General features: G+C 36.4%; 1 protein-coding gene across 2 annotated transcripts in view; it reads left to right on the top strand.

Annotated features, from left to right (window-relative positions):
* Positions 1–20,819, top strand: part of LOC140229207 (S-crystallin SL11-like) — an 82,097-nt gene that overhangs the window by 15,322 nt on the left and 45,956 nt on the right. Inside the window, exons 2-4 of one of the 2 annotated variants that reach the window (XM_072309477.1) lie at positions 5,030–5,182; positions 10,693–10,788; positions 11,483–11,598. In XM_072309477.1, the coding sequence (XP_072165578.1) occupies positions 5,041–5,182; positions 10,693–10,788; positions 11,483–11,598 (354 nt within the window). In that variant the 5' untranslated portion in view covers positions 5,030–5,040. Of the gene's footprint in view, positions 1–4,805; positions 5,183–10,692; positions 10,789–11,482; positions 11,599–20,819 lie in introns of those variants that run through there. The other variant, XM_072309476.1, reaches the window with a different exon arrangement.

Raw genomic sequence — 20,819 nt, forward strand, 5'->3', positions numbered from 1 at the left:
AATGTAGATACATTGTTAAATAAGAGGCATGAGTTACAAGCTCTTATATCTGTTCATTGTCCACATGTTATTGGTGTTACAGAAGTTAAACCTAAAAATTCACGTTACAGTTTGTCTTTGGCTGAAATTCAGCTTGATGGGTATGAGGTATTTCACAATCTGCAAGAAGATGGTAGAGGTGTGTGTTTGTATATTTCTTGTTATTTGAAACCTGAGGTGTTTTCGGGTTTGTCTTCACATAATTATAGGGATGCTGTATTTGAAGAAATAAGCTTTAGTGACAAGAAGAATCTTCTTATTGGGCTGTTTTACCGCAGTCCAAATAGCAGTGAAACAGAGAATGAATGTTTGTTTTCAACAATGAGTAATATTGGATCACATAACTTTCACGAGATTTTGATTTTAGGGGACTTCAATTTCCCTGAAATTGATTGGAGTACGGAGTCATGCAATGTAAGTGCAGACCATAGTGCCTTTAAGTTCCTAGAAAGCACTAGAGACAGTTTCCTTGTTCAACATCAATCTGAACCGACCAGGTACCGGTCGGGGCAACGTGCCAATATTCTGGACCTGGTATTTACTAGTATGGAAGAGTCAATATCTGGCATCACAACCTCAGCGCCCATTGGAAAAAGTGATCATTATACTCTTATCTGAAGTTATGAAGTTATGTGGAAATGATGGAACTGGAAGGGAAGTAAAATACCTGTACAACAAGGCAGATTATGACGCAATGCGGGATACCCTTGGTGCCGTTGACTGGGAGGCGGAACTCCGTTCAGGATCTGTGGATGATTTCTGGCTGTTTTTTAAAGAAAAGGTAAATTCTGTACTAGATAGATACACACCAAAGAAGGATCTTAAGAAAGGCAAGAAGAAGAAATCATGGATGGATGCTAGCACTCTCAATCTAGTAAGGGAAAAACATAGACAATTTAGAAAGCTGCAAGATATGTTGAGAGTGCAGACTAACTCACAGTACAATAGTCATGATATCAATATGCAAAGACTGTGCTACACTCGTGCACGGAATCAAGCCAGATGGGCGTGTAGAAAAGCAGTTCGTAACTTTGAAAGTCGTATAGCAACTGCATCAAAACAGTGCCCTAAAGCTTTTTGGTCGTATGTGAAATCGAAGACTACTGTTCGTGAGTCTGTTGCCAATCTTAAGAAAAGTGATGGGAGCATCACCTCTTCAAGCAAAGAGAAAGCAGAGGTATTGCAAGGTGTATTCACATCAGTATTTACACAAGAGGATCTGGAGGATATGCCGGACCCACCGGTAGTTGAGTTTGACCATCCACTCTCAGATTTTGCCATATCGACTAAGGATGTGTTTGACCTGCTCCACAATCTCCAACCGATTAAATCCCCGGGACCTGATAATCTTCACCCTCGCATACTCAAAGAATTAGCAGATGTCATCTCTGAACCTCTTGCCATCCTTTTTAAGGAGAGTCTTGAAACAGGTAATTTACCAAAGGATTGGAAGAGTGCTAACGTGACTCCAATTTTCAAGAGGGGTAGTAAGGCAGATGGAAAAAACTATAGGCCAGTAAGCTTAACCAGTGTGGTGTGTAAGTTGTTTGAAAGCCTGCTGAGAAAGCAAGTTGTTAATCATCTCCAAAGGAATGATCTTCTTTCTGATCATCAGCATGGTTTCATTGCTGGGCGGTCATGCATGACAAACTTGTTGGAAGTGTTGGATGAATGGACACAAGTACTAGACGAGGGTGGTACTGTTGATGTTGTGTATATGGATCTAATGAAAGCTTTTGATACCGTTCCCCACCAGCGCTTGCTCTGTAAATTGGAGGCATATGGCATTCAGGGCAAAGTCCTTGCTTGGATTAGATCTTTTTTACTTGGCAGACGCCAAAGGGTCGTGGTCAGTGGTCAGAAATCAGGTTGGTCAGCTGTCTCAAATGGAGTACCACAAGGGAGTGTACTTGGCCCGATTCTGTTTGTAGTGTACATAAATGACCTCCCAACATGTGTTCGGTCTAGCTCAAAACTCTTTGCAGATGACACAAAGCTGTATGTGCGCTCAGATAAGCCAGGAGCTACTGAGCAGCTGCAAGAGGACTTAGAGGCACTTGAGTCATGGGCAGATAGATGGCAGCTTCGTTTCCACCCTGATAAATGTGTTGTAATGAAAATTGGTCGGTCATGTTCAGACTCCCAATATGTCATGAAGAAAGGGTCTGACACAATTGTCTTGGCTCAAACAAAAGCTGAGAAGGATTTGGGTGTTTTAGTGGACTCACAATTGACATTCAAGGACCGTATTTCCCAAGCTGTTGCAAAATCAAATAAGCTGTTAGGAATTATTAGGAGATCCTTTGTATATTTGGATGAGGATACTGTTAGGCTCTTGTTTAAAGGCATTGTGAGACCCATCTTGGAATATGGTCAAGCTGTGTGGTCACCTTTCAAGCTAGGTGAACAAAGAAGACTTGAAAGTGTTCAGAGAAGGGCGACTAAAATGATTCCGGGGATTAGGCATTTGTCCTACTCTGAACGTCTACGCCACCTTTCAATGCCATCTCTTAGTTACAGGCGAAAAAGAGGGGACATGATTGATGTGTACAAGTATCTACACGGACACTATCACACAAAGGTTGACATGTTCTCTCATAATAGTAATGGACGAACACGTGGTCATTCTATGAAACTGGGAAAACGGTTTGCAAGGTTAGATGTCAGAAAGTATTTCTTTGCTAACAGAGTTGTTGGTATGTGGAACTCTCTCCCAGAAGAAGTGGTCTCTTCTTGTTCCATAAATGCCTTTAAGAATAGGCTAGACAAGCACTGGAAAGGTGTTGTGTTTGCTTATGACTGATTGGGATAGTCATTACATGTATGTGTATTGGTACATAATACATGCTCTTGGTCTCCAGTAGCTGTCAACTCCTGCCATAGGCCATTTTTGGTAATAACACAAATACGCAATAGAAGTTGAGCTGTTAATTGTATAAGAAGGGTAACAGCGCTGGACAATTGCTTGATTGGAAAGAGAGCATCAAGAGATAACTCTACCTGATCGACGAACAGGCTCTGTCCTACACCATCGTTCCGGAAAAGTAAAAAAGTAAAGTAAAGTAAGTAAGTAAAATGAAAATTGCTAAAGTTATCCCAATTTATAAGAAAGACAGAGAGGATGAGTGTTCTAAATTACTCGAGAAGGTGGTTTATAATCGTTTAATCAAATTTGTAAATGAATGTGATATTTTAGCTGATAATCAATTCGGGCTCGGGAAAAAAACATGCAACCACCCATGCTATATTACTACTGGTTGAGAAAGTTGTAAGAGCTACAGACACAGAGTCGCATACAGTCGGTCTGTTTCTGGACTACTCCAAGGCCTTTGACAAAATAGATCACGAAATTCTTTTGCATAAACTAAATCATTACGGTATTTGTGGAAAGGCCTTGGAGTGGTTCAGAAGTTATCTTACCGGTCGAACTCTATTTGTTTCAGTAAATAGTCATGACTCTAAAATAAACTCGATTTGTTGTGTCCCACAGGGCTTCCAGGTATAGTTTTGGTGAACGGATTACAGTTAAACCAAATAGATTCAACAAAATTTTTAGGTATTTATACTGACAGTAACCTTTCATGGAAGGTACATATTGATTATTTATGTAAATTGTTGTGTAAGAGTGTTGGAGTTATTCACAAACTGAAATATCTCTTCCCCAAGCCAATATTGCATTCTCTTTATACAACTCTATTATTACCTTATTTGAATTACGGAATATTGGCCTGGGGGAATTGCTCAAAGACTAAAATCGATTCGTTATTTTTGATTCAGAAAAAGAGTTTGCGGATTATCAATCGTGCACATTTTTTTTTATCACACTAATGAATTGTTTTTTTCAAGTAAATTGTTGAAAATTTCTGATTTGTATTTGTATCATGTTGGAATTTTTATGTACAAGTTGAATACTGGTGATCTTCCTAGTATATTTTCCTCAATGTTTGTTAAAAACAGTGATATCCATACTTACCGTACAAGGCACAGTGAATCCTATCATTTTCCCCTGTTCGTACAGTTTTAGCCCTTAAGACAATTACATCCACCGGAACTTCTTTCTGGAATGAGTTAGATTCGGTTCGAATGCAATCAAGTTCTTTAAGTTCCTTTAAACAAAATCTCAAAGCCAATTTTCTAAAATCCTACGTTTAATTATTTTGCCGTGATCACTTGAAAAAATTTCTGCATACTCAAATGATGCCTCACTCGGATGACTTCATTAGTTTTACCAACTTGCTTCCTTTCTTAGCATTGATACTACAAGTTTAATCATGGACATCATACAATACTTTCTACATTCCGTAAACTTTATGATATTCTCGACATCTTGTATTTTTGCATGTTACGTCACTTTTGACATTGATATACTGTACTGAAAGCCTGTGTTATATTTTTGGAACCCACATCCTACAAGCTTTGCTTTTTAGTGGGTTCCTCACATTACACGTCAATCATACGTCCTTATACATTTGTGCAATTTTGTGTCAAACTGACCATTGTGTTAAAAACATTGCTTTTTCAAAATCAAATGGAATATAAAACTTGTATGAAATGTGGAATATGAAATAGGAATGAAAAAAAAAATAATGCATGTACACGTTTTGTTTGTGTTTGTTTGTGCGTGTGTGTGTGGGTGTGGGTGTGTGTCTAGATTTCATCTTTCTTTTAAGTTCGAACACATGACTCTGTGTGAATTTCGATGTATGATAATCACATTATTATACGGGGGGGGGGGGAGTGCTTGTATGTTGGGGCATAATACTGGTTGTGTTTTTGCCTTATAGTGATACTGCCGAGTCATCACACGCATTGTATATGCGCTTATTTGCATGAAGACCCTCGGCAGCATTACGTAATCGCTATTGTATGTGGGCCTATAAATTGAACTGCCTCTCACGTCGAAGTTGGTAGTCTTTCACTGCAGCTGAAGTCGGACGTCGAAGTGCAACTTTGTCGTTTTCTTACCCCGTCGCTTGCTCTGTCGTTGAAGCTTTGGTCATAATGCCGTCGTACAAACTCATGTACTTCAATGCGCGCGGGCGTGGAGAGGGAATCCGGCTGCTCTTCGCCCAGGCCGGAGTCGAGTACGAAGACTGCCGATTAACTGGCGAGGAGTTCCGAGACATTAAGACTGACCCAGAACGTAAGTACAATTCTACACGTTTACTAAACATGTAATGCATCGTGTGTCTTACAAGTATCCGCTCTAACGAATCTTTGATTTTTCAGGATGATTGAGAATATGGGGAATCCATAATTGTGGAAGATGTTTTTAATCTTAATTAATCTTAATCTTTAATTATCTATTTTTATTTTCCACATATTTAAAGAAAAAAAAACAAATACAAATACAAATCAATTTTGGGAAAAAATCCACTAATTGGCACAATCAAGGTAGTTGGTGTTCTCTGTACCTCAACTGATATGTATACATCTCCGAATAAGAAACTTATACTTCTCATCATCCTCAACATCCTAGTGTTCATGAACAGCTGTAAGGCATGAATCGCGCTAACCGATTGAGCCACATGGCTCTATATTCAATGGAATATTATTCATCTTTGCAGGAAAAAAATAATATCTAAAATAAAAAAATAAATTACTCTTGTGAATTCCCATATACATGTATATTTTCCCTTCACAAAACCTGTCTGACACGGGCTTATCAATTTATCAGTCAGTTTGTTCGTATGTTTTGCAAAAACCTTCGTAATAATATTAACATTTACGTTTAATAACGATATAGGTCTCCAATTTTTTATCTCTCTTTCATCCTTACCTTCTTTCTTTGTCAAAACAATAATAGCCTGTCTTTGTGAAACTGTCATTTCACCCTTTCCAAAGCTTTCTTGTAAAGAGTTCATAAATAGATCTTCTAATTCATTCCAGAAGCGTTGGTAAAACTCTACAGGAATTCCATTATTCCCAGGACTCTTATTTCCGGCTAAATCATTGAGCATGTTGAGTGCTTCCCTACATTCTTTCTTTCTTTTCTTTTTTGTAACTGGTTTCTCTAAAATCTTCCCTTTCATTTTCATTCAACTCTGGTATCTATACGCTTTTAAAAAAGTTCTACATTGTTTAAAGTTTCAAGTTTATTTATTTCACCAAAGCAAAGAAGATGTGAAAAACAAACAAACACATACAACAACATTAGAAAACAATTACAAATATATCAGTTAAACAATGGAAAAAGAAATGCTATGGTAGGCAGCAGCCAGAAAGGAAATTGTCCCTTATTTTCGGCTGACCTAAAAACATTCCTTACATTTCTGTTACCAATGTGTTCGAATCGAGTAAAACATAAGAACAGGACAAGACTAAGACATGACAATCAACATACAATGACAAATAACAAAATACCTGATGTCTCATAACAAAAAAGATAAAAACTGATGCTTTTAACTTAAATGAGTTTGGTTGTAATTATTGAGATTTTTTTTTTAATAACCAGATTTAAATATATTCAAAGAGTTAGCATTGCGTATTACAAAGGGGAGAGAATTCCGCAGAATAGGATCACTGTAAAGAATAGATCGTTGATAAAAAGATGTACGAGATAAAGGTAGGTGAAAATCACTCACGGTTCGCGTATTGTAATTATGACTTTGATTATTGCATGTGAAGAAATCCAAGAGAGTTTTTGGTAACAATAGATTCTTACATAAATACATAAAAATTCCCACTTGATATTTGTACATATCAATCAATTGCAATATTTTCAGGGATAAAAAAGTGGTGGGGTATGGGCAAGATAAGAGGCATGGGAAATAATTCGTATTGCACGTTTTTGAAGTACTGAAAGTCTTTGAATATGACATTCATGAGCATTACCCCAAACAGTTATTCCATAATACAAATAAGGTAAAATTATAGCATTATAAATTGATTTCAAAACAGACTTCGGGTGAAAACTAAGTTTACACATTACACCAATATTTTTTGATAATTTATTAATTTTTTGATGATTTATTAATTATCTTGCCCATACCCCACCATTAAAACATAATTAGTATGATTAGACCAATTCAACTTGTTGTCTACAAAAACTCCAAGAAATTTCAGTGAAGATGTCTGCATGATTTGAGAACCACACATGTTAATAGGTACAGTGTCAATGCTGCATTTTTTCTTTGTAAATATCATAAAAATTAGTTTTTGATATATCAATTAATAATCTATTTATTCGTAGCCAACTTGTAACATATTGCAATTCCTTATTAAAAACCTCTTGTAAAGAATCGATATCATGAGACAAAAATATGCTTGTGTCATCGGCAAATAAAATGCATTGTAAAATATGAGAAACATTAGGCAAATCATTTATATACAAAAGAAACAGAATAGGCCCAAGGATCGATCCCTGGGGCACTCTACATCTTATGTTTTTATATTCAGAAACATTCTTATCAATTGGTACAAACTGCCTGCGATTACTCAAATAACTTTAAAAAGAAATTAAAATAACTCTACGAATACCATACTGACCTAATTTAGCTAAAAGAATATTATATGATCAAGCGTGTCAAATGCTTTGCTCAGGTCTAAAAATAAGCCCAGTAAAATTTTCCCGCTGTCTATTGCACAGGTCACCTTATGAATGAAATCAATCAATGCAGAAGATGTGGAGTGCCCCGGTCTAAATCCATACTGATTTTTCTTGATGATATTGCACTTTGTCAGAAATTCAACAAGCCTAGTGGAAATACATTTTTCAAAAACTTTGGAGAAAACGGATAAAACTGATATTGGGCAATAATTTGTCATTAAATCAGGGGAACCACTTTTAAAAAAACAGGTACAACTCTTGCTATCTTCAGTTTATCTGGAAAAATACCAGATTCCATGCACTGATTAAATATTGCACATAAGGGTTTACATATCAAATGAATAGCTCTTTTCACAATTCGCATATCAATATTATCGTATCCAGCACTGACATCATTCTTAAAACTGGTTACAACATCAATTATTTCTTTACAAGTAATTGGTTTAAAAAATGCGGTTGACTCAACTTTTGTAACATATTGAAGATAATCATACTCGTCTCAATCATTAAAAGACGAATTAATATCGCAACCAATATTAACAAAATATGTATTTAAAAATTACAAATCTCTTTCTCATTTACAATTGTTTTATTATTACACTTGATAGATTTAATGGTTGTTTTCTTATTGCACTTTTTCCCTAGGGCATTATTAATCGCATCCCATGTCTTTTTACTATTCCCAGTACTATCAGCTAACTTTTTTCTCATATTTCTTTTTAGCTAATTTTATCATACTAGTCACTTTATTTCGATATTTCTTATAAAGAGTTTTACGATAATCATTTGGATTCTTCTTATACAGTTTATACATTTTACACTTTTCCTTATTAATTTACGAATATCATTTGTACACCATACATTATCATTTTTCCTTCGTTTACAACAAGTTGAAATCATCGGAAATGATTCATTATATTTGTCAGTGATTAAATCAAAATAATTATCAAAACTAATGTGACCATCATTTCTATCATATACCCAAGACGTGGATTCCAGTCACCGTAAAAAAAAAAAAAAAAAAAAATATATATATATATATATATATATATAATATATATATTATTTTCATTTATGTTTCTCTTCATTTGTCTTTGCTGACTTTTAAACGATTAAATCACACTTTTATACAATACAATCTTTATCTAATTTTATAAAATACAATATATCGGGAAATGATCTGATATAATTCCGGAGTGAATCTGACAAGAAGCATTAATAGAAATATTGTCAAGTAATGAGGCGGAAGAGTCAGTTACACGTGTGGGATAATGAACCAAAGGTAACATAGAATTCAATGAAAACAAATCCAAACAATCATTTACATATTGCACATATCCTATTCTAAGCAAATCAATATCAAAATCACCCATTAGATAAAAACATTTCTTTTCCTTTTTAACAATATCTAAAATATGATTCAAAGACTAACAAAATTTATTAAGTGACTTATTGGGTGGTCTATACAAAACACATATCAAAATAGAGGTATTGCAATTTGTTATTTCTATGAATATACTCTCAAAAAAAAAAATCAGTGTTAATATCAAGATCACATCGGCGATTAAAAGATATATCTTTGTGTACATAAAGTATTGTACCCTTGCTCCACCATCTAACTTTGAAGCATGAAGCTCTTAAAGCTGCTTTTGGGCAGCTAGAATGTCTCTGAAATCAGTAATTAACTCGCCATGCTTCAACACTTAACAACACATTTTTCTTACATTGTTTCTTTTCTCCAATCCTAAAAAAATATATAGCTGTTACTCTTTTCTCCTTTCTCATACCAGCGACCCCGGGATCTCACAATAAGCCAAGATATCTTCATTTCATCTATTTCCAACAGTTTCTCCTTAAACTTCTCAATCTCATGTATTATGCTATCTTCTCTGTCTACAGCCAATCTACTTTCTAACATATTCCAATAATTCTGTAAAACTTTCTCATTTTCCAACATTTGCTTCTGCTTATTACCAGAATATCTGACACTAAAACACCTGGTCTGAAGTTCTATCCAGTCCCATTTCGCTCTTGTTCCATGGATGAATATTCTCTCTTCCAATATTTAATCTTCTCATTCATTTCCTTTACGTAATTTTCGTCTTGGAGGAGATATACATTCAACTTCCAATATCCTTTTTCATGTTTACTCTTATGTAATTTCAAGGTGGTCAGTTCGTATACGCCCAGGTAATATTCACCTTAACCTTTGAATATGAATTAATCAAAAAATAATCGAGCAGACATTGAATGAGATGTGTGTTTTTTCGGCATTTTGTTTTGTCACCATGAATTGTCTTCTATTCCAATTCATTCTCCAGGACCTCCAAATATCTAATAGTTAAAAATGTATCATTATATTCCTTATTTTTTGAACTACACAATTGTGTGTGTGTGTGTGTGTGTGCACATATGTCCCACCCATCTTATTCATCTGCAGATCTAATGTACAATTTAAGTCTCATCGAGTATATATAGTATATAGAAGAATCTAAAATGAATATGTTTTTTTTTTTGGTATAACAAATTGCTGCTGTTGTTGTTGTTTTGTTCCAGTGTTCCACGTCTTACAAGCTTGGCTTTTTAGTGAAACACTGTTTTCCATCGTTATAATTATTTAATATTTTTGTTGCCATGGCTAAGTGCATTGTTTCTTTTTTATGACATCATTCGTGCATAATATTATACTTTATATTGTATCTGAAAAAAGTGCCTTTATCAGATAAATGAAAGACAAATTGAAAAATTGTACCACTTTGGATCATGTTCCCTTTTTCTTTTCTATTTTTGATGATGGAAATAAATAAACTATTGAATTGAATTGAATTGAATAATATTTTCTCTACCATCCCATTCTTCTTCCATCAATTCTAACAAATTCTCATAAATATTGACTCGGACAACATATCTATTAACCATATATTTTATGTGGAGCATTAAGAGCGGGAAAGTAGGCTTCTGTACAATCTGTGGCGAAAAAATCCTTAAACTGCCATGCTCTTAGAAAGGCTAGATAACAAAGAGGATTTGTTACTTGTTACTACCGATGACACGACATGACCAAGCTTATGCGTGAATTTTACCAATCTGCCTATACCATCCAGGGCTCCCCTTGGGGAAACTGCCAGTACTGATTGTGGATAACAACCCACCCATCCCGCAATCTAGCGCTATCGAGCGGTACCTTGCCAGGGAATTTGGTGAGTATTCTTCCAAAGTTTGATAAAATAAACTCGGCAACAGACGTATGTCATTAATACGTATTAATGTACGTATGTCATATACACACATATCGACCGCATACAATGTTTCCATTGAAGTTTTAATACACGGGCAGTAAGCGTGTAAGATTGTCAAATGTTAACTGACATGGAAAGAAGCGAAGTCCAGTAGGTTCCAGATGGACATAGTGGCGCAGAATTGCGAATACATTTCAAATTTAAGGCATAAAATTACAAAGTACCTAAAATCTGTTTCAAAACTTCATTTTCTTCACATATCTATGATATCGGAAGTGCTAATTCGATGTTTTGCTGCGCAGAGAAATGTTTTAGCATGTATGAGCATGATTTCGTTCAAAGCAAGTCCTACGAACACTGTACGTGACAATGCGGCGTATCGAAGACAGACCATATCTGAGCCCATGATTTAACATAAACCTGAAGCACTTTCGTAGAAATGAAAAGTTCTTTATTCATTATTTAAACTCATTTTGCAAGCATTTTCCGTAGGCTACACATTGTGTACCAAAGGCATAATTCATGTAATGTGTTTCAGAAAGATACAATTGTATCTGATATGACACAATTCAACACGCGTGCCTATTGGCAGAGAACACGGATGAAAGGTTTGTGTTATCAGATTACAAAGACTGTTCCTTTGCTCTTACTGCAGGGATGTACGGTAAGAATACTTTGGAGACAATCAGGATCGATGTCGTCTGCGAGACTGTACTCGACCTCTTCAACGGCACGATCAAGTTTGCCTTTGAGAAGGATGAAGCGACCAAGGTACAGTAAACGTTCCTTTCTTGCCTGCTTATGGTCTCATACTGTTCACGCTCCTCATGAACATTGTGTTGATTACTGAGTATCACAAGTATCTACAGGGGATTTCCGTTATAACAAGATCGGATGCAACGAGAATCCGCTTATAATAGTCCGGCAGCCATGGGGGGTAAGATTGCATTGGAATGTTATAGTTTGTTTTTTTGTTTTTTTTTTAATTGATGTTGACTGTTAAGACCCTCTATTTTAACAATCCACATGCTGGAGCTCTGTCAGCATTGAGCAATTTGAGATATACGCGGAAATCCAAGATGGCCGCCGGCGGCCATCTTGAAAATGCAATGATTACTTACTTTTAACCCCCCTAGTACATCAAAAATGGGCATTGAATGTTTTTAGGGATGGAGAATTCAAATCTGAGGTTAGTTTCAGGATGTTACTATGTTTTGATGTCTTATAATAAAATGGCGGCCATTTTTCAAGATGGCCGCCATACAAACATGCTGTAGTGTAGACTATGTAGAATCGCGCAAAGACCAAACTTATCATTTAAGTTTTCCCTTTTTTGGGGGCAAGGGAGGTGCATAATGTAAAATATTTATGAAGATTAAGGCTTATTAAGCTTAGATTCATTGATAAAAATAATACAGGTTACCTGTTATAACGAAGTCGCTTATAACGAATGACCGCTTACAACGAAGCAATGCTAGCTGAAGTCCCGATTCTCTGTACATACAAACCTATAGCACAGCGATTCGCATATGTATACAACGAAATTCGCTTATAATTAAGTATTTTATGTGATCCCAAGCATTTCGTTGTAACAGGTTTCGACTGTAGTATTACAGGGGCCGCGGAACGGGGGGGGGGGGGGCTGCAGCCCCCCCCCCACACACACACACACACACACACACACACGTTTGGTTTGTGAAAAAAAAAAGAAAAGAAAGAAAGAAAAAAAGGAAAAAATCGGGGACAAAAAATCAAAATACCCATGAATATGAATATCCCAAGATTCCGCCCTTACATAAAGTTCCCGTCTAAGCACCAGCATAGCAAAAGCGGGGGGGGGGGGGATGGGGGCAGTCGCCCCCTTAATTTTCTGAATAATTCTGAATGCACAAGACTTACATTCCGAAAAAAATCAGAAGTTCCGTCATGTACAAGGGGAATATCGCCTTTTAATCAACCCTTTCCTCTCTCGGTTCCCCCATCATTTTTGTAATACTTTCCCAAATATTCCATCAAATATGCGTATACGAAATATAGATCTCATTTTCAATTTTAAAAAGGCAAAAGCTCCCTCGTACGGGAAGGGTGAGGATATTACTCTCCCACGCTTTCTCCCTATCCCCCCCCCCTCCCATGCAAACAAGTAGACTATGGCTACACTTCGAGTTTTCCAAACATATACCACAAAATGTGTGCACAAAAACGTTTAACTGCAATCAGAAAATACAGAATCTCCCTCATGTGGGAGGGAGAATAGGGCTTATCCCCTCCCACATCATACTGTTATGTTTCCTTCTACAGACTTGCACTTCTGTATTTGACAAATTTTCAGATATTCCAACAGAAGTGTGCGCCAGATTGTTGAATCTCAGTTCTAAAAATGAAAAAAAAAAAAAAACAAACCTCCCTCGAATATGGGAGAGGTATCTTGCCACCTTCCCATTGATTGGTCCCCTCTATAGACTTAGTACACTTTGGGGAATGGCAATTTCCCACAAAAAGTGTGCTTCAGCTCGCTTTATTTCAATTTTAAAAACTCAATAGCTCCGTCGAGTGGGAGGGGGCATCCCCCTCCCAAACCCTCCCCCTCTACCTCATTAGACTTTGTACATACACACAGGTGATGCACATGCGGAAAAATAGCTAAGTCCCATGATTTTGCTATTAACACTTCCCTGAAAAAAGCCCTAATTATTTCCTCTTTTTTTGGGGGGGGGGGGAGCTAGACAAAACTCCAAGTATTTCAACAAAAGTTTGCACCAGATCGCTCAATATCAGGTCTGAAAATGTAAAATCACCTTAGTGTGGAAGGAGAAATATCCCTTATGTACACCCTCGACGTGTGCATGCCTTTTCTGTTTGATTGCTTTACGAAAGACAGCGTTCATGAAATTCATTGTAATAATCAATACAAGAAGTTTATTAAAATGCTACCACTAATGTCTTTACAGGCAAGTTGTTCAATAATAATCCACATCAAAATATCCTGCTACCTTAATTAAACAAATGTGGCCGTTTCAATTCCATAAGACGCGCAAAAACACGCATCAAATTGCGCCATTTACAACATCAAAATGCAAAAAGTTCTCACCCTGGGAAAAAACCCTTGAAAAACGTTCCGCGGCCCCTGGTATTATCAGAAGTATTTCAAAATAGTCATGTTGCTTTTCTGTATACATTATTGGTATCACCACACATAATTTCAAGGTATCTTTTAGATGTGATTTTGAAAGTGATCTCTTTTGGGTGATACAATATAATGATCAAACTGGAACCTTAATGACTGTTGGAAGATCTGTCCTTGCAGAAGAGTAGTGCGAAACAACTCAACAATCCTACCTGAATGAAGTGCTTGTTCCCCTGTAGTGTCACCATTGGTTACACTGCTACAGGCAGAGGTGAGAAAACAGATCTTCTGTTCTATCAAGAACCAAATATTTAAGTTTGTCGACTACTTTATTTGGTTCAGATGTATGGATCATGTTCCTGAATATCAGTCTTTTTCTTGAAGATTCTTACTGTTTATGCATCTATTTCATTTGCTTCTTCTGGATTGCTGGTAATATCTCTTACCTCACTCGTTTGGTCATTGTGACAAGAATAATCAGCCGTTACAGAACAGAAGTATTTTAAAAAATCATATCAAAAAGATACCTTGAAATTATGTGTATACCAATGTACAATTACATGTATACAGAAAAGCAACATGACTATTTTGAAATACTTCTGATAACTCTACAGTCGAATCCTGTTATAACGAAATGCTTGGGATCACATAAAATACGTCGTTATAAGCGAATTACGTTGTATGCGAATCGCTGTGCTATAGGTTTGTATTTTCAGAGAATCGGGACTTCAGCTAGCATTGCTTCGTTGTAAGCGGTCATTCGTTATAAGCGACCTTGTTATAACAGGATTAACCTGTATTGTTTTTATCTATGAATCTAAGCTTTAGGCCTTAATCTTCATATTTTTTTTTACATTATGCAACTCCCTTGTCCTCCCCCCCCCCAAAAAATAAAGGGAAAACTTAAATGATAAGTCAGGTCTTTGCGCGATTCTACATAGTCTACACTACAGCATGTTTATAATATGGCGGCCATCTTGAAAAATGGACGCCATTTCATTTTAAGACATCAAAACATAGTAATATCCTGAAACTAACCTCAGATTTGAATTCTCCATCCCTAAAAACCTTCAAGGCCCATTTTTGATGTGCTATGGGAGGGGGGGGGGGTTAAAAGTAAGTAAATAGCATTTTCAAGATGGCCGCCGGCGGCCATCTTGGATATCCGCGTATATCTCAAATTGCTCAATGCTGACAGAGCTCCAGCATGTGGATTGATAAAATAGAAGGTTTAAACATTCAATATCACTTAAAAAATACCCTATAACATTCCAATGCAACCTTAGCCCCAAAATCCGGGTTTGGCTACCGGACTATAACGAGATACATCGTCCGGTCTCAACTAACTTTGCGTGCTAGCCTATGGAAATTTGAAGTTCCGTTTGTAGCGAGATAATTTTCGGGCCTAAAAACAAAGACGAAATTGTGCGGATATAACAATTTTCTTTTTGTTTTTAACCGAACTAAACAACGGGCAAAATCACGCATTGTTTTAAAACCGGAGAAGGTCCATTCTACATGTAATTGTCTGAAATATCTTTGCGTGCAAGCAGCCACTAACAACTGCCGGTGCCAAACAAAACACAATCAAGGAGTACGCGCCGGAAATTCGTGAAGTCTCTTTCCGAGGGCCGAGATGGAACAGCATTGGAATATCTGGAAGCTATTGCCTTCGCTAGGAAATAGGCCTAAATGTTACCGCAAACGCTACAATTCGAATTAAAGGGATTGTATAGTTTTGGTTAAGACCTAATTTCAGGTTTCTAACATTTTTTGGTGAGATAATGAGAAACCTCTTATGAAATGTGAAAGAGCATGTAATTCTATGAGGAATTCAAAATGTATCTGTTGAAAATTGGTTTTGAAATGGCTGAGATATCCAAAAAAGAGCGATTCTAATAAAGTGTGGGACCCACACTTTATTACGATTGCTTTGTTTTACTGTGTTTTTGGATGTCTCAGTCATTCCCAACCCGATTTTCATCAAATAAACTTCGAATTCCTCTTAAAATGATACGCTCTGTACTATATCATAAGTGATTTCTTGGTATCTCGCAAAAAGTTAAAAGCCCAATTTTCATCTCCACCAATACTGTATACCATCCCTTTAATGTGTGTGTTTTTTTTTTTTTGGGGGGGGGGGCTGAAACAAGGAAAAAAAAGTAATAATGGTGTATTTATTCATCCGAAATGTCAAGTTAACCTTTCCCGTATAGATACGTAAAAGGGGGTATCTCAATGAGCTGCGAATGTTTGAGAGTGTTGCGAATTCTAGGGAATTTCAGGATTCGCTAACAGTTGCAATCAAATTCGTAAACAGTTGGAATCAAATTCTCAAACAGTTTTCATGGTCGTTAACAATTTTTCTTGTCGCAAAGAAATTTTGAACATGTTCAAAATTACTTTGCGCCATCCGTGGTAACTTTCAATAATGTTTTATTGCCTAACCAATCTTTCGCGGGTGATATTTCTTATTTCTAAGGTTCGTTATTCCGAAACACACAAATTCCCTACACTAACATGTTCGTCAGTTCGAAGATGAACTTTTTCATTAATCCGAACATGTGTTTTCAGTGAATGTAGAAATATTAGGACACTCGAGCGAAGCTTGAGGAAAGTCGAACAGTCTGAACAAATATATACAGTATGTCCCCCCAAAAAAATTACAACGGGGCTTTCCGCAATGATATCTTTAAAAATAGTGAATCAATCTAAATACAAATTCAGGGTATGAAACTATAACTCATTGCCCACATCTTACAGAAAACCCCATTTAATTTGCTTCAGTGGTCAAAGAGAAATGAGGAATTTTGTAGAGGATGTCGGGAATCTTTTCTGTCCACGTTCTGTCTATTATTCACACGCAAGATCGTCGAAATTTGTGTTTAGATTGATTCACAATTTTTAAAGATATCATTGCGGAGGGCCCCGTTGTAATTTTTTTTTTTTTTTTTTGGGGGGGACATACTATATATATATATATATATATATATATATATATATATACACTGTATATTGTGTAATTTAAAACTTCGGATTTTTCGTCACCGCATAAGAAGGCTGCAACATCCTAGAAGTGGAACGGTGTAAAGAAAATTTAAAGAGAATTCCACATATTTTTGCTGTTTGCTATCATGACAAAAGATCATTTGACTTACTTCCTTCAAGGGGAATATTACGTCAGTAACAAATTGAGGGAATGTGTACTTTCACATTTTATTTTGTGGAAAGCTCTTCATACTTGCTTGATACCATTCCAGCACTGGGACACGTTGTTGCGACAAAGATTGTCGCCCCGTCAAAGATTGTCGTCTGGCGACAATCTTTGACGCTTGTGCAGTTCCCAATTTTTGACCTCGATGGCGACAATTTATGATGGCAAAAAAATTGTTGCGACAAAGATTGTCGCCCCGTCAAAGATTGTCGCCCCCGGCTCGGGGTGGTTGCTCCGGTGTTATGCTTTGGTGGGATGGGTATGACTTGTAAGTTATGCGTATGTGTGTGTGGGTGTGTGTTTGTGTTTGTGTTTGTTGGGAGCTGCATGGTATGTGCTGTGTATGATTTGTAGGTGCGTACAATAAGTGACTTGTGTATGCGTTTGCATATAGCTGTGTGTGTGTGTGTGTGCGTGTGTGTGTGTGTGTGTGTTTGGAGTATAATAATACAATATGTAGAAACTGTGCGTGTGTGGTGGTTGCATAGTGGTAGTGTTGTTTGTCTGTGTGTATACGTGTGCCTGTATGCGAACGTGTGTATGTGGGTATATAGTGGCGTATGTGTATATCAAAGGGTGTGTGATGATGCGTGTTTGTGGGCGCAGTTTTGTGCCTGCATGAGTATCTGAGGGGTTTGGTGTTCGTGGGCTGCGTAGGCCCTACGTATGTGTGTTGTGTGCGAGCGTTCTTGTGTCCACGTAAGCACGCAGGAGATAATAGGAACGAAACATTCAAGCGACACAATTCCCATAATACGCGCAGCGCTCCATCACACACACACACACACACACACACACACCGATTGTTTTTTAGTGTTCATAATATATATTGTAATGATAATAATACATGAAAAGCACACAAATACATTATACAAAAACCGACCACCCCCCAACCGAAACAAATCTATATCTATCCTAGATATTAAATCCTACCAAAATCTGTCATACCATTTATAACTATCCTTTTTCAAATCAAATCCCCAACCCACCAACCCCCGATTAACCAAAACCTAAATCATCCCACACCCATATTCACCAATCCACATACATACTCACGCCCACACACATATACACACACGGGTGCTGTTCGTTATTCCGAAGGTTCGTTTTTTCCGAAGGTTCATTTATCCGAAACACACAATTCCCTATACCTAGAGGTTAGTTAGTCAGAAAATGAAAAAGGGTTCGTTAATCCGAACATTTGTGGCGTTATTCCGAAGGTTCGTTGATCCGAAAATGAAATTCGGAATAACGAACCTTCGGAATAACGAACCTTCGGACTAAAGAGCCTTCAGAATTAGGAACCTTCGCAATAACGAAATGTAACCCTCCCCTCCCCCCCCCCACACACACACCCGAACAGATACCACCTTCCTTCCTGATGAAGCGACTTCCTAATGTTGATACATAAGACATAATGGACCGTATGCATAAAAGCAGCATCCGCCCGCACGCAAGCACCACTCCGAATTCATACACAAATCCGTCAAACTCATCAAACTCAAAGCTGCTGATAAAATCAATATAACGTTTATGCCAGCACCAGCTTATCCCTCCCCACGCGCAGCCAAAACACATACGCTGACATAATAAACACACTCTTCCATCATATACATTTTTTTTTTGACGCTTTTTATAGCCTTTATTCAGACCAATCAACATTGTTACATTGTAGTGACACAAAATATCTATATTACACTGTTTGACGGACAACAAAAAGGTTTGTGCAAAATATAGATTGAACATTAATAAATTGTACGCACTTGACATGATTCAGTCACCAGTCTGAATAAAGATTTTATCTAAAACAAATACACTGTACAAGAAACATGAGAGGTGATGGAATTACAAAATCTTTAAAATGTAATCTATTCACCAGTTATAAACATCATGAGAACTAATATCTCTCTGGGTCATAGGCAAGTGGAGATTGATAACCAGATAATTAAGCTTTAATAATGACGATCAGAGAAAAGGAACCAGTATATGGAGCGGGCAAAGCAAAACACAGGATATTCCATTCATTTTAAATAGATTGACTGAGATAAATACAAAAGATATGTCTTAAACGGGATGCAATAATTAAACCAGGTATTTCATGAAGTATAATTTTCCCATTTCGCGTAATGTAATATCAATTTATCCTTTAAAGTTGCTTTTTCATATTCAGACTGTTTTGAGGTGGCAATTGCCTTAGATATTTCTTTACAGGTTGGAACTCTTCCACTTTTACGGTTAGCAAAAATCATATGCTTAATCAAAATTAACACATGATTCAACAAAGCATCGAGTTTGATATTTTCCCTGAATCCAAGTAAAACGTCAAGCCAATTTATATTAACAAACTGAGGAAATTTTAGTTTATTTCCTACCTCATCCATATTCGATAAACTAAAGGACAGTCATAAAATATATGATAATATGTTTCAACCTCTTCCCTACAAAAGGAGCACAGATTTGATTGTGTTATTCCAAACTGGTGAAGTTTATCATTACAAAAAATAACATTGTGCAGAAGCTTATATTGGAATTCTCTCAGCTTCCAGTCTAGTGTCGAAATTCTAGGAATAGAAAAACAAACTGCAGTAGCCGATCTATCCATGTTTAATGCTAATACTTCTGGGTGTTTTGAAAGAAAAGAATCTTCAATGGTACCAATAAAAATATTGTATATCATTTTTGAAGATACTGACAATAAGGGGTACACTTTTTTGTTTATATTAAGACTAATTTCAAAAACATCAGCAGGGTTATCACTCAAAATATGATCCCTCACGTTACCTTTTCTCGCCACCTTCCATTCTGCTGGAAATTTATCATACAATTCATAAAGAGAGATTAAATCGTCTGCATTTAGGCCCTTTCTAATAAAATAAGCCCCTGGTCTAATTTTTCCACCTGCGTCAATGACATGTTTAACTTGAAAAACATTAGCTTTAAATAGTTTTTCATTAAAGGGAAAATTCCTACCTGAAATAAAAAAATTATTAAAAATTATTTGATTTTCATTATACGTTTCTTTAACAATTACATTTTTTCCTTTCAAATAATCCCAGATATCTAAAAATTCTAAATACAACTTCGGCGCTTTAATATTTAATAACCGGGGATCATAATTACAATGAAAAATTAGTCTCCCTCCTACTTTGTTAAATACATGTTCAAAAAACTGTTTCCATTTCATATTCTTATCACCTCTAAAAAGTCTCTTAATCCACATTATGCGCTGGGCATACACCATGTACCTAAAATTCAGCATTTTCATTCCCCCTTTATCATAATTCAAATACAATAAATTTCTCTTTATTTTGTCACGACCGTTCCAAATAAAATTAAAACAAATCGTTTCCACCTCTCTGAAAACCCATCGAGGTACTGACATTATGGAAGAAACGTATAATAGCTTAGATATAGCAGATACTTTAACCAGTTGAATTTTCCCAAAAAGGGTCAAATCCCTTTGCTTCCACCATCCCAACAATTTTTTTATTTTACTCAAAATTTCTTTATAATTCATTTCTTCTTTAACATTAATATCTAAAGAAAAATATATTCCTAGCACTTTAACTGTTTGAACCAATTTGCCCAGCGTTATTCCAGTCAAGTTATCATTATTCTGACTAGAAGACCCCAATTTCATAATATATGTCT

This window comes from Diadema setosum, chromosome 5, assembly GCF_964275005.1.
Source record: "Diadema setosum chromosome 5, eeDiaSeto1, whole genome shotgun sequence".
Taxonomy (NCBI): domain Eukaryota; kingdom Metazoa; phylum Echinodermata; class Echinoidea; order Diadematoida; family Diadematidae; genus Diadema; species Diadema setosum.